The sequence below is a fragment of the Caretta caretta genome, chromosome 1 (genome assembly GCF_965140235.1).
Source record: "Caretta caretta isolate rCarCar2 chromosome 1, rCarCar1.hap1, whole genome shotgun sequence".
NCBI lineage: Eukaryota > Metazoa > Chordata > Testudines > Cheloniidae > Caretta > Caretta caretta.
In genome coordinates, this window is record NC_134206.1 from 122874704 (window position 1) to 122888321 (window position 13618).

The 13618-nt window shown below is 45.6% G+C and overlaps 1 protein-coding gene across 2 annotated transcripts in view; it reads left to right on the top strand.

Annotated features, from left to right (window-relative positions):
• GABRG3 (gamma-aminobutyric acid type A receptor subunit gamma3) overlaps window positions 1-12738 on the top strand; it is a 569219-nt gene extending 556481 nt beyond the window's left edge. For both annotated transcript variants that reach the window (XM_048858893.2, XM_048858908.2), the window contains one exon: window positions 7160-12738. In XM_048858893.2, coding sequence (XP_048714850.1) covers window positions 7160-7315 — 156 coding nt within the window. In that variant the 3' untranslated portion in view covers window positions 7316-12738. The remainder of the gene's footprint in view (window positions 1-7159) is intronic.
• Window positions 12739-13618: the final 880 nt, after the last annotated feature.

Here is a 13618-nt window from a genome sequence, read left to right on the forward strand (position 1 = left end):
AGCAGCCTCTCTTTTCCTGCAGTCCCCTGAGTCTTTCACTGGACATCTTCCAACTTCTGCAATAAATAAACCAGGGTTCCCACATCCAACAGCCTCATCCACCCTGCAACCTGATTCATCCTATGCACTGTATGAGGCAGGGATTGAGTTGCATGTAATCAAATTAGTTAAAGACTGTATCCCAGTGTACGCATACAAGGGGTCCAAATTAACATTGCACAGACAACCTTAATTCTGGTCTTTCCTAATTTTTGAGTGCTTGACTTCTGAGTTCTTCTAATGTAATTTTTATATAATTTGCTAGCTTTTTAAAATACCAAACTGGGGGAGGAGGGGCTAAAATTCCATCATGTGGACTCATATGGATTCCCACGTGGTTCATCAGTATGGTTAGAATCTTACAATCCACAGTACAGACCTCAGACACCTGAGCTAATAACAGCAGTAGTAGGTTGTTATACTCTATGTGGCCTAGCCACTAGAGGGAGATGAGGAACACATTTTGCTAGTGGGCTTTGCGGCTTTTTGTTGACAGCGGAAGAGTGTGGAGACTGAGGAATACTGTGTCCTATTGCATGTTCTGAGAGGAGTGTTCACTAGTGGTCACACAGAGGGGTGCTGGACCAATTTTTATCGTAAGGGTGCTGAAAACCCGTCACGGAGCACCAGGAGGGTGGCTGAAAGTGTCAGGTAACCTTACCTGCAGGCATCGCTACCTGCACTGCCAATAATAAGACCATTGATGCTACATATGGCATAGGCAATCTGTTGTAGGAAAACAGAGAGCCTGTCATTTTTTACCTATACTTTTTATATGGCATGAGATGACTTATAAAACATGTCAGCCTTTTCCTTCCTGAATGTATTAGTTTAACTCAAGGAATCCCCTTGAGCTGACTTAAAGCCCCAAAGAGACAGATTGAAATTAACCATAGTTACATATAAATGTCAGTTATTAATAAAACCTATAATGCCGTAATGCACTCTGACACTTTGCTAGAGAACCCATTATCCAAGAGTTGGGGCTTACTGCTTTGCTCGATTCTTCCAGTATTTGGAGGAATTACACTGAATCCACTAAGCAGAGTTCTTTCGCTGAGACCCAACCATCATTGAATTTATAGTAAGATCAGGAGTAATATAAAACTGAAGGTATTTCCCCTGTAACTGGGGCACAGTTGTGTAATAAAGCTAAACCAAAGAGCAGTGTAAAGAAGGTTTGCAATAAACTATAACTGCTCTCTTTGAGCACTGAACTCAAGAAATGCTCTCTGAGGTATTTGATGACTGATGTGATTTTATTTTACCCAGGAATAATATGTTGATTAAAATGTCAGCGTTCATCTGAGGCAGGGGGAAATAGATTGGGGAGTGACCCAATTCTTTTCATTTCAGGGTTATTACAGATCAAATTATTCCCCTATTAAACTTTTCAATCTTTAACTTTGTGCTAAGAAAATACTAGCAGAGTCATGTACATAAAATCCGACCAGGTGGGAAAGGAGGTGCTGATGAAATTTTAATGAAAAGACATTTGTTTTCTTTCTTCCTCGGAATAGTAGAGGATTGATCAACTTTCTTTAGCCACAGAAATCTATAATGGAAGAATGATGGAGAACTATTTCTGAGACCTTTATAGAGGCATGACACTTTTGGAGGTTACCTGAGGTGAATCGCTACCACCTGCTTACAGCATGAGAGACCCTTGGTTGGGTCCACCAGGGGAAAATCTTTTCAACTCTTCTGGCCCCTGATAGCTCAAGGACTCCACTCTGGGCTTCCCAAGCCCTATTTTTCCCCCTCTCTGAAGTCTAGCAATTTATACACTCACTTTATTACACCTGAGTGCCCAGTCCCGTGTCTTCTGGACACCTGCAGTGGTCACTGATCCACTGCCTCCCTGGAAGCAATGTGCCCCATTTTACTAGCTTTACCTCAGTTCAACAGTCTCCTCGGAGCAAAGCACGTAGACATGTCTATAGTAAAACCAAACTGCAGTTTATGTAACAAAGTTTGAGTTAGCGATTCAACTCAGAACAAGTAAAAGAATTTGAAAATATAATGTTACAGGTAAAAAAAAAAACCCACAATCTATAGCTTACACTTATTAACAAGTTACTTTCTTGTCTAATAAGGCATTTCTCCCCTCATGGTCAGTCTTTACAGTGTTGTACATTCCAGAGAGCTGGGGCCCACTTTTCATGAGACACTGCTGATGGAAGAATGTCACCTCTGTAATGGATAACATTTGAACCTCTTTCTTTCTCATATACAGTGTGAGACCCTTGTCTTTGTCAGTGCTCAAGCTTGTATGTTCCCCAGACTGTAAATACAGCACTGCGTCAGGCTGACAGATGTTGACTGGTCTTAGTGTTGAGTCCGCTTTGTGACCCACCTCAGGTGACAAGTTTTGCCTCCACCAGTTTTGGGGACCAATATTTTACATATTATATAACTCTAAAATTGTTTCCTGTACACATAACCACAAATACCCCCATTTGGTGAAATATCAGGAAGGTGATCGGACAGGTGTAATATCTACTATGGCACGCTCATGTCACAACAAGCACTTATGACATGAAACTAAATGACTCTATGTCAAGTAAGCTGAGAAGTCAAAATAGCTAAAATGATTGTTCATTTGATGGGTTTTTTGCTTTTGACCTTTCACAGTTCAGGCCAGGTCACCCCGACACTCTCTCCCCCCAGAAAGGAGGGGGAAAAAGGAGACGGATCAGGGTAGAGAAACATAAACATCCGGAAGCAATATACTCCCTGTAACTAGTTAAGTAGAAAAATGGTAGTGATGATGAGGATGGTCTTATGTAAGTGCTAAACATTACAAATACAGTTAGGCCAGTATTTTCAGAATGACTCATGACTGTGGAGGTCTCAAGTTTTGGGTGCCCAGCTTGAGACACATTTACAGAGGTTGCTTGTCAGAGGGAGGGTGTTTGGCACTTTCTAGATAATCCCCTTTACGATGGGCACCCAAAAACTGAGATAACCATGTTCACTAGTCACCTTTATAAATCTTGGCCACACAGCTGGGTTGTAATGGGTGGAATGTAGGTGGGGTCAGGTGAGGTGATGCAATAAGAAACAGCATGAGATTCCAGCCTTTTCAACAACCTGTTTATGCCATTCCAGTGACATACAATGGCCAACAGGGTGTCAAGGAGATCCCTGGGGAATTCCTCCAGTGCAGGAGCATGTAACAGAACAGCTGTGGCCAGATCACTTTCCACTCCAGCAATTCTGGGACACAAGGCACACAGAGAGCAGGTCAGACTGCCAGAAGTTAGAGCAGCTCCAGAGTACAGATCTCTATGAAATAACTTACACCACAGGTGGGTTAAAGCCATTCTCCCACCTACACACCAGTCCCACTTCAGGTATAGTGCTTTCTGCGTTGCCCCTCAGTACAGAAACTTGCCCTACATCCAATAAAGAGGAAGGTATGTAGTGATGCAGGATATTCATTAGCAGTTTTCCACTGATCCAGTCCTGAGCTCTTCTTAAGCAGAGATTAGATATTGTCTGGTGAGTTCATAAGAACTATGTAAAGGGAAGGAGGATGAGGTCAAAGTGTATTTTCATTTTTGAACATGGGTTTGAATCAGCTCAACAAATGTGAAAACTAGGGCTGTCATTTAATCACAATTAACTCACAAGATTAACTAAAAAAAATTAATCGCACTGTTAAACAATAGAGTATCAATTGAAATGTATTAAATATTTTTGGATGTTTTTCTACATTTTCAAATATATCAATTTCAATTACAACACAGAATATGAAGTGTAAAGTGCTCACTTTATATTATTTTTATTACATATATTTGCACTGTAAAAATGATAAACAAAAGAAATAGTATTTTTTCAATTCACCTCATACAAGTACTGTAGTGCAATCTCTATCATGAAAGTGCAACTTACAAATGTAGATATTTTTGTTACATAACTGCACTCAAAAACAAAACAATGTAAAACTTTAGCATCTACAGGTCCACTCAGTCCTATTTCTTGTTCAGCCAATCACCAAGAGAATCAAGTTTGTTTACATTTACGGGCGATAATGCTGCCCACTTCTTATTTACAATGTCACCTGAAAGCGAGACCAGGCGTTCGCATGGCACTGTTGTAGCCAGTGTTGCAAGATATTTACATGCCAGATGTGCTAAAGATTCATATGCCTCTTCATGCTTCAGACATCTTTCTAGAGGACATACGCCCATGATGATGATGCTCATAAAAAAAAAAGTGTTAATTACATTTTTGACTGAACTCCCTGGAAGAGAATTGTATGTCTCCTGCTCTGTTTTACCTGCATTCTGCCATATAGTTCACGTTATAGCAGTTTTGGATGATGACCCAGCACATGTTGTTTGTTTTAAGAACACTTTGACTGCAGATTTGAGAAAATACAAAGAAGGTACCAATGTGAGATTTCTAAAGATATCTACAGCACTTGACCCAAGGTTTAAGAATCTGAAGTGCCTTCCAAAATCTGAGAGGGATGGAGCATGCTTTCAGAAGTCTTAAAAGAGCAACACTCTGATGCAGAAACTACAGAACCAAAACCACAAAAAAAAAAATCAACCTTCTTCTGGTGGCATCTGACTCAGATGATGAAAATGAACATGCATCGGTCCACACTGCTTTGGACTGTTATCGATCAGAACCCATCATCAGCATGGATGCATGTCCTCTGGAATGGTGGTTGAGGCATCAAGTAACATATGAATCTTTAGCACATCTGGCATGTAAATATCTTGCAATACCGGCTACAACAGTGCCAGGAGAAAGCATGTTCTCACTTTCAGGTGACATTGTAAAGAAGAAGCAGGCAGCATTATATCCTGGAGCTATAGGGAAAAGCAAGTATTTGAGAAAATTAGGTAGAAGAGAAGCTAAGAGCAAGAACTTAAAAACAAAAAACAGTGCAACATTTACATAATGTATGGCAGTCACTTTTTCTTTATTAAAAAATGCCTTCCAGATAAATAATGGGCACTCAAGGCAGCCATTATTTTCCTCTGTAATCATCCTATCATGTAATCTATACAAGTATTCTTACAGGAATAATTACAAAGTATTCTGATGACTACTATTAACAATCAGCTGAATGGCTTTTCAGAATAGCTCCTCTCAGATTGTGACCATTTTAAAAGTACTGTCGACACATGCCCAGAGGTCTAGAGAGAGAATAAACCAAGTCTGAGAGGGAGGCAGAGAAAAGGAAAACTGAGTCAGATGATTAAAGATACAGATGCAGAAGCTACATGTATGAAAGGAGGAGGTACGTAATTACAGCATTCAGGTTCATGAGAATGAAATTCATTTTCTATAAATCACAACTAACTACTCCATATGTTATCTTGCTGATTAAAAGCGTGTAGTCTTCTTTGTTACACTTAACATGATTGAAGTTCAAAGGAAACCAGTGCCTAGACAAAGTCCTGCTGCCAAGAAAATTACCCCAATTCCCATTTACTTATTGGCCAATATATAGATCTCCTATTTAGTTTGAATGGGTAGCTAATTCTCAGTGTGTCACAAAATAAATGTATATGGGGTGAAAAGTTCCTGGTTAGGAAAAGTTTTCTTGTAAGTGGTTGGTTTACCCAAAGTTGTCATAGAATTTATGGCTACTATGATCCTCTAGTCTGACCTCCTGCATAACACGGGACATAGTATAGGTTTATAAACAACATAAAAAGGTAGAGTGTATTTGGTGAATAGCTATTCATCATGTAGGAATGACAGGAATTATTGTGACTGTGTCCAGACAGAGGGACAGGAAACCCCACAACATTCCTCTTGTAGAATTTTCTACATGTTCTTTCATGGGTGATTTGGTCCACAAAATTAGTGGACCCCACAAACTCTATGCAGATCTAATATAGCAAAGCCCAAGTGTTAAAAAATCATGTTATCCTCCCTCTCCTCCCAGCAGATCATGAGGTTTTTTTTAAAAAAAAAAAAAAAAACTTTAGGATCTTTTTATACGCTGTCTGGGTTTTGAGCCTTTGGGGTTTTCCTCCACAAACATGACAGATAAAAACTTCTTTTAAAAAAGGACACAATGCTGAGATTCTCATGTAATCCTCATGACTCCAGAAGCTGAGACTTTAACAAGAGTGTCAAATATCATGAGACTTGCAATGAAATTATGACAGCTGGCAACACAGTAGATCTCAGGGGCTCTGGCCATCTATGAGGAAGTCCCATGCCTCTGCAATGGCTCTAAGCAATGCTCTGCCCCTCTGTCAGGATCCAAGCTAAATGGGGCTGCCCCACTGGCCACGGGACCTAGATCCTTTTTACTGGATTGTCCTGGACCATGGAGAGGAAGAAGGATATGTTAATACTGATCCAGCCTGTATTAACTTATCCACCAAATACAACAGAGCTGAGGAGTGGCCGGACAATATTCATGATGCCCCATGCCATTCTGAAAGCTAGCTGCATCACTTCTGTAACTAGTTCTCCAAACAAAGAGCTAGTTTAAGTTTTACAGGCAAGCAGTCTCTCATGTTATTATCCAGCGCATGGTATAGTCTCCCATTCTATACCCTAGGCTTTTTCTACTCAAGCTAAGGTAGAATTTTCAGTGGGGGTCAGGACTCTCTCGCAGCACAGTGTATGTATTCCTTTCAGGCTCCTCAGCAGATTGCCATGGTGAAACCGATCTGGCTACATCTGTCCATAGCCCTACTCACGTGGTGGCACAAAGCTACCCCACCGCAGGTACAGCATTATGGAGATTGTGCCTTGGGCAGACACAGTCATTCTTGGGGGCCCGTCCAGCTCTGCAGGCTACAATAGAGGGAGGGAAGGACACAACTCCTGCCCCTTTTCAGCATCTTTTTCCCCCGTGGCAGTGGTGGGGCAAGGAACACTTCACACGAGGCCCTTGCACAGCCACACAAGAGGAAAGGAAGGATTTTTGTGAACCCTCCTGCTCCATGCAACCAAGCAAATAGTCTGGAATTTCAGACCTGGTCAGGACCAACCAGCACTTATTTAGTGCAGAAATATTGACACTTAATCGCCCCCTGGGGCAACAATACACAAACACACCCGCAAGCCCACAGTACATTATTTGGAGAGTCAGTGTGTTTGTTTACCAAGTAGCACCACTTTCGGTTGTTTGCAGAGGCAGTCACTTATGACGAAGAAGATGGTTTTACCCTGGGGATCTTGTGAACAAGCAAACAGAGCTCAGAGGCACTGGGTAAGAGCTGTTTTGCTAATTTTAATTTCATTACATTTATTTCTCATTTCTCTTCATTGCTCAGTCTCAACATGCTAATAACCAAGTAGGTCACACTGGCTTTTAGATTACAGTCCAAAGATCCAGAACAAGGCACACAGGTCAAAACAGAGGTGTAAGTTTGAAATTATTCAGTTCTTCAGCATTTATAATTTTTTCTATAACTGCAGTTTAATGATTTGACATTTCAGATGCAGATAGTTTAATATAATGAATAGTGAAAACAGTCAGAAGAAGATAAATTTGCCCATAAAATAATTGTATTTAGTTATAGGTGTGTAACAGTTCTGACAGGTTGTTGCCTGTAGGATTCATACAACGTTCATGCACTTGGCAACATTCAGGGCACACCCGGAGTGTTGTGTAGGAGCAGTGCACACACGGCTCCTCTCAAGGGCATGAACCTTGGAATGTCACCCAGATGACATGAACCGTGGGAAGCCTCCCAGGACTGGGCTCAAGGCCTGAGAGCAAGGAATGCGGTAGATAGAAATTAGTAAATAAGAATGTTAAACAAAGCCAGTGTATTCCTTTTATCTGTTGGAGAATGTAATGCGCGGGGGGAGAGAAGAAATAAAGGAGAGAGTGGAAAGCTGACAGGACCAGTCCATTGGCAGACCAGCCTGTTTGCTTGCTTAAAGCTTTGTGCTGTCTTGTATTTGAACCGCAACAACTGGCGCCCAAACGTGGGGCCCTCAGCACTCACCTCGCCCGTCAAGGGTTTCAAAACGCGTCACTCATCCGCTTCGCGGATCCCGGTGAGTATTTTTTGTTGTGGTAAGTACGGGAAGCTCCCTCTCTGCTTTGCAAGTGCAACACCGCAATGAGCTACAGTATTTGCTGCATAAGGCTCAGCATGATTGCCCCACTCGAGAACTCACTCTCCTGCTACAGGAGGTGCGTGCCCAATGCCCGTGGTACCCTGAAGCTGGAACCCTTAAGCTAGCGGACTGGGAGCAATTGGGTCAGACATTGCACAAAGAGCCTCGGGCGCCCGTGCAGGCTTTACATGCCTGGCACCTCTGCCGCGACGCGATACAGCGTGTCGCCTCGGAAAGGCCCTCCCTCGCGCCAATAGAGAGGCTGGTGATCTTGCCACTCCCGTCCGCTCCTGCAGCCGTCCCCCCTCCTGGCGATGCAACACAGCGTGTCGCCTCAGAAAGACCCTCTCCCGCGCCAATAGAGGGGCTGCCGATCTTGCCACCCCCGTCCGCTCCTGCAGCCATCCCTCCCCCTGCTTCGCCCCAGTGCCTCAATTACCACCGCCTCCCTTGCCTTCCCCACCGGAGCTAGTGTGTGATCACTGTCCCCCCGTAGGGCCCCATGCTCCGGGGCCCCCCGGGGGATCATCCGCGTCTGCTCAGGGGCTTTCGCTGGTGCAACAAATGGTTCACGCAGCGAAGACTCACTCAGATATTACAGCAGAGGAGCTGGCTGATCTGGTCTCAGTTTGCCCGGTGACCTGGCAGGATGATGGCCAGGGCAACCAGGTTGCAAACTGGGTCAGTTTGCCATACTCGGTGATCAGAGAGGTAAAGAAAGCGATTCGCGAGTTCGGCCTCACTAGCACGTATGTACGTGGTCTCATTGAAGGGCTAGGTACTGGGTACACCCTGATCCCTGAAGATTGGAAGGCGCTGTTGCGCATGATGCTGACGCCCAGTCAGTATGTTATTTGGCTTAGTGAGTATCGGCAGATGGCGGAACGCCAAGCCCAGGTATATAGAGAGCAAGGTATCATTTATGAGCAGTTGGCAGGGGAGGGCCAGTTTGCTACTGTTCAGATGCAGTCTCAACTCCAGCAGGCTGTCTTCCCCATTATTTCTGCCTGCGCCCAGCATGCTTTCCAGAAGGTCCCAGATTCAGGCAAGCCTACCAAAAGCTTTGCCAGTATCCGTCAGGGTGCATCAGAGTCCTTTATGGATTTTACTAACAGATTGCAGGAGGCTATCCTCCGACAGGTGGATAACCCTGCGGCAGCTCAGGAGATCCTGTTAAAAATGGCGGTTGAAAATGCGAACGAGGATTGCCGCCTCGCTCTCCAGTCGGCACAAGCCGCTGGCGTTCTAGAGCTGTCGGACATGCTGCGGGCGTGCCAAAACATCGGCACACAAGCACATAAAGCTGGGGTTCTGGCCGCCGCCCTGCGGAAAAGCGGGAAGGAGGGGAGGCGTTGTTACCACTGTGGTAAGGAGGCTCACTTTCAGCGGGAGTGCCGCTCATCAACGGCGCCCGCCCGCCCCTCAAAGAAGTGCCCCAGGTGTCGGAAGGGCTATCACTGGGCTAATCAGTGTCGTAGCGGGTCGGGAAACTGCACAACGGGTCCCCCCCGAACCCAGGGCCAAACGGGGGTGTTCCCCACTCAGACAACTGTTCCTCTGCCTTAAAAGCCATAGACTCCATGAGGGCGGCGACTGCCGGAAGTGCAAGGCTTGATTTGATTATGCGGGAGGACGCTGATTTTCAGTTGCCGGGGGAGGTTTGCGCCATACCTCCACAGGTGACGGGACCTCTCCCTGCCGGATTTGTGGGTCTGGTTCTCCCTCGCTCACACACTGGGAAACAGGTTTTTTTTGTCTTCCCAGGGGTCATTGACGCTGATTACACCGGCGTTATTAAGGTTCAGGTGTGGACCCATCTTCCGCAGTCGCTCCCACGTGGACGGTCAATTGCACAATTGATTTTAGTCCCCTATCAGGTACCAGCCACAGAGGATCGAGCCCGGGGCGGAGGCGGCTTTGGATTGACACTGTCTCAGTCGCCGCCTCACGACACATCCTCTCCACTTGTTGCTCTAACAATGTCGCTCCGCCCCTCGAAACCTCAGTTAACACTTCTTTTAAATAATTTTCCTTTTACAGGGCTGGTGGACACTGGAGCTGACGTTACGGTGATTCGTGATTCGGAGTAGCCGGTCGCTTGGCCAACAGTTCCTTCTAAAGAGTTGTGGAGGATCAGGGGTAGCAAACCCAGGCGCCAAAGTTTGTCTTGGGTTACGGTCTCTAAACCAGGAGGCCGTGCCCTTGCTACCAAACGCCCTTTTGTACTTCCTGTCCACCTCAATATTTGGGGCCGTGACTTACTTGTAAAGCTGGACACCACCCTCGATATTAATATATAATGGCCCAAAATCCTCCCTCACCCACCTTGCCATCCGCATTACCATTGGTATGGCAATCCTTAGAGCCCATATGGATTGACCAGTGGCCCCTCCCCCTAGAAAAGCTGAAAGCGCTTCATTCACTTGTACAACAACATTTGCATGCACAGCGCCTGGAGAGCTCCACTAGTCCCTGGAACTAGCTGCTGTTATTTTGGCCTTTCAACTTTTTGCTGATTGTCCCTTTAATTTGATTGTGGACACGCATTATGTTTATCAGGTAATTGATCATTTACCCCTTGCCCTCACCACCCCTCAGGTCGATGCGGACCTTCTTCGCCTGTTTTTGTCCTTACAGTATCTCATCACCACTCGTAATTTCCCTTATTTTGTTGCTCATATTCGCAGTCATACCCCTCTGCCTGGGCTACTCACTGAGGGCAATGCGCGCACTGATCGTGCATTACGTGGTCTGGTAAATTCCCTTTTTTCTGACCCCATTGAAAGCCGTTCCTTTTTTCATCAGTCTGCCTCTGTTTTGGCCCGACAGTTTCACATTCCTGCCGATCATGCACGTTCTATTGTTCGTTCCTGCCCTCACTGTGCCGCTGCTGCCCCTACCTTTTCTTATGCCGTTAACCCCAGAGGTACCACAGCGAATCAGCTGTGGCAAATGGATGTCATTCACGTGCCACAATTCCGCCCCTACTCATTTTCACATGTTTCCATTGATACCTATTCGGGATTCCTCTGGGCGACCCTACAGCGTGGGGAAGCCACTCCCAAAGTTATCCACCATTTGCTAGCCTGTTTTGCTGTTATGGGTCGCCCGAGTCAGATAAAAATGGATAATGCCCCAGCTTATTGCTCCACAGCCCTCTCCACCTTTTGTGCCCAATGGGACGTCCGTCTCAAACACAGGATCCCTTATAATTCCACAGGCCAAGCTATCGTTGAACGTGCAAATCGCATGCTAAAAACCTTGCTCGACAAACAATTAAAATAAGGGGAGCTGCGTCTCCGAACCTTAGGAGACATTCAGCAACAAATGCATATCCTTTTGTTTACTTTAAATAATTTAATGCAGATCAGCAGACCCCCATGGATTGGCATTTTCATAAGTCCGAGGTACTGGAAAGACCGCATGTCTATTACCGTCAGCTGCCCGATCCGCAATGGATGGGCCTAGTGCCTTTAATTACTTGGGGGCGGGGATATGCTGCTGTGTCTCTCCCTGCAGGACCGTTGTGGGTTCCTGCCCGGTGTGTGGGATCGGCACTGAAACAGCATGGCGTGGCACCGGGGGCTGTCGAACCCCATACCGGAGTTTCAGCTGACCTTGGAGGAGAATCCGGTGCCTCCCGGGTCGACAATGGCGGGACGGAGACGGAGGAGACATAGCGTCCCAAGCCAGCCCGTGACATGGGGAGCAGTGAAAGCATTGGTCGCCGCGGCTCAATGAAGACTGGCAGCAAACCAACAGCCAGAGACTCCTGAGACTCTGTTTGTGGCCATTCTCGCCCAAATCACTGCTAATTCTGTATTGATAGTGTGCCTTATGTGCCTGCTATTTCCTGTAGGGGTTGGCTTAGGAGCGCCTCCGCCGTTACGGGCCCGAATGACATATAACCTATGGGAAAGATTGGCTTCAATAGCAAATGTTACCCACTTTTGTTTATTTGATTTTGTAGCATCTGAAGAATTGTTAGGTACGTGCCTTATTCCAGTATGTCATCACCCTGAGGAAATTGAGAATGAGATGATGCTCGCTGCTTACGCGAACCTCTCTTCCCAGTACTTTAGCATGGCTAATTGGGGCCCGGCCAATTACACTTTACCTTCTTAAGCTTATTTTTTGCTGTTGCTGTGTGCAATGTATTTCCTTTTTGTTAAGGCTTTGTCGAGACCCGCCCTGGCAGGCTCCACGAGTTATGACCTTGTCTGTCCGGGAGTTAATTGGCTTGCAAAAGCAAATTGATGGTTACCATGAGATGGGCGAGCACAAATAAACAAAAAAGGAGGGGATGTAGGATTCATACAAGGTTCATGCACTTGACAACATTCAGGGCACACCCGGAGTGTTGTGTAGGAGCAGTGTACACACAGCTCCTCTCAAGGGCATGAACCTTGGAATGTCACCCAGATGACATGAACCATGGGAAGCCTCCCAGGACTGGGCTCAAGGCCCGAGAGCAAGGAATGCGGTAGATAGAAATTGGTAAATAAGAATGTTAAACAAAGCCAGTGTATTCCTTTTATCTGTTGGAGAATGTAGTGCGCGGGGGGAGAGAAAGAATAAAGGAGAGGGTGGAAAGCTGACAGGGCCAGTCCGTTGGCAGACCAGCCTGTTTGCTTGCTTAAAGTTTTGTTCTGTCTTGTATTTGAACCGCAACAGTTGCCAACCCCAAGAGGGCTGAGTTCAATATCCAGGGGTTCCTCTTAAGAAACAGAATTAATTTGAGCCCCCACCCAGTAATTGGGGAAAACTGACCACCACCCTGGCTGCCTCTCTGAGGCAATACTTCCCCCCTCACAAGTACTGAGTCTGTATATAACAAAAGAAAGAAAATAAACTTATCAAAAAGGGAAACCGAAGCTAGCGTTAATTTGGGAAAACACCACAATCACAATTCGAAAGCATATAACCATAAGCAAACACCAACCCCATAATACATTGGGAAGTTTCCTTTGCCTCAGTTTCCCACCTTGTGGTGTGAAAGTCCAACAAACGAACGTACCTTTAACATACCACTCCTCTGTCCCTCTGTTGCACTCCACTCACAGTTGGTAGTCTTAGGTCAGTGAGGACCCAGAGTTCAGAAGTGCAATCATGTGGTTTCACATCCCACCCCCGCTTCTGCCTCTGTGACTGGCTCACTGTGATCTCGGCCATCTCTGGCCACTTGCTGCCACTGTTCTCTCTGCTGCTATTCAGCTTTGCTGCTGCTTTCCGCTCACTGCCACTTCTGCAATGCTGCATTCGGAGGGTCCATCACTGGGTTGTGGGCCACCTCTTAGTTGCTGCCTTTGTCATCTTTCACTGCAATACTGTCTCCGAACCAGGTCTAAGGCTTAGCCCTAGACCTGCTCATGAGTGATTTCAGTTCTAATAACCACTGAACAGAAACAAGGACTCTCAACTGAGTACAAACAGCTCTGTTTTTAAACTCTGGAGAGCGGAAGGTGAAATGGTATCTAGGACTTTTTAGGCAGAGTTCACACCATCAGGTAAGAACACCTGT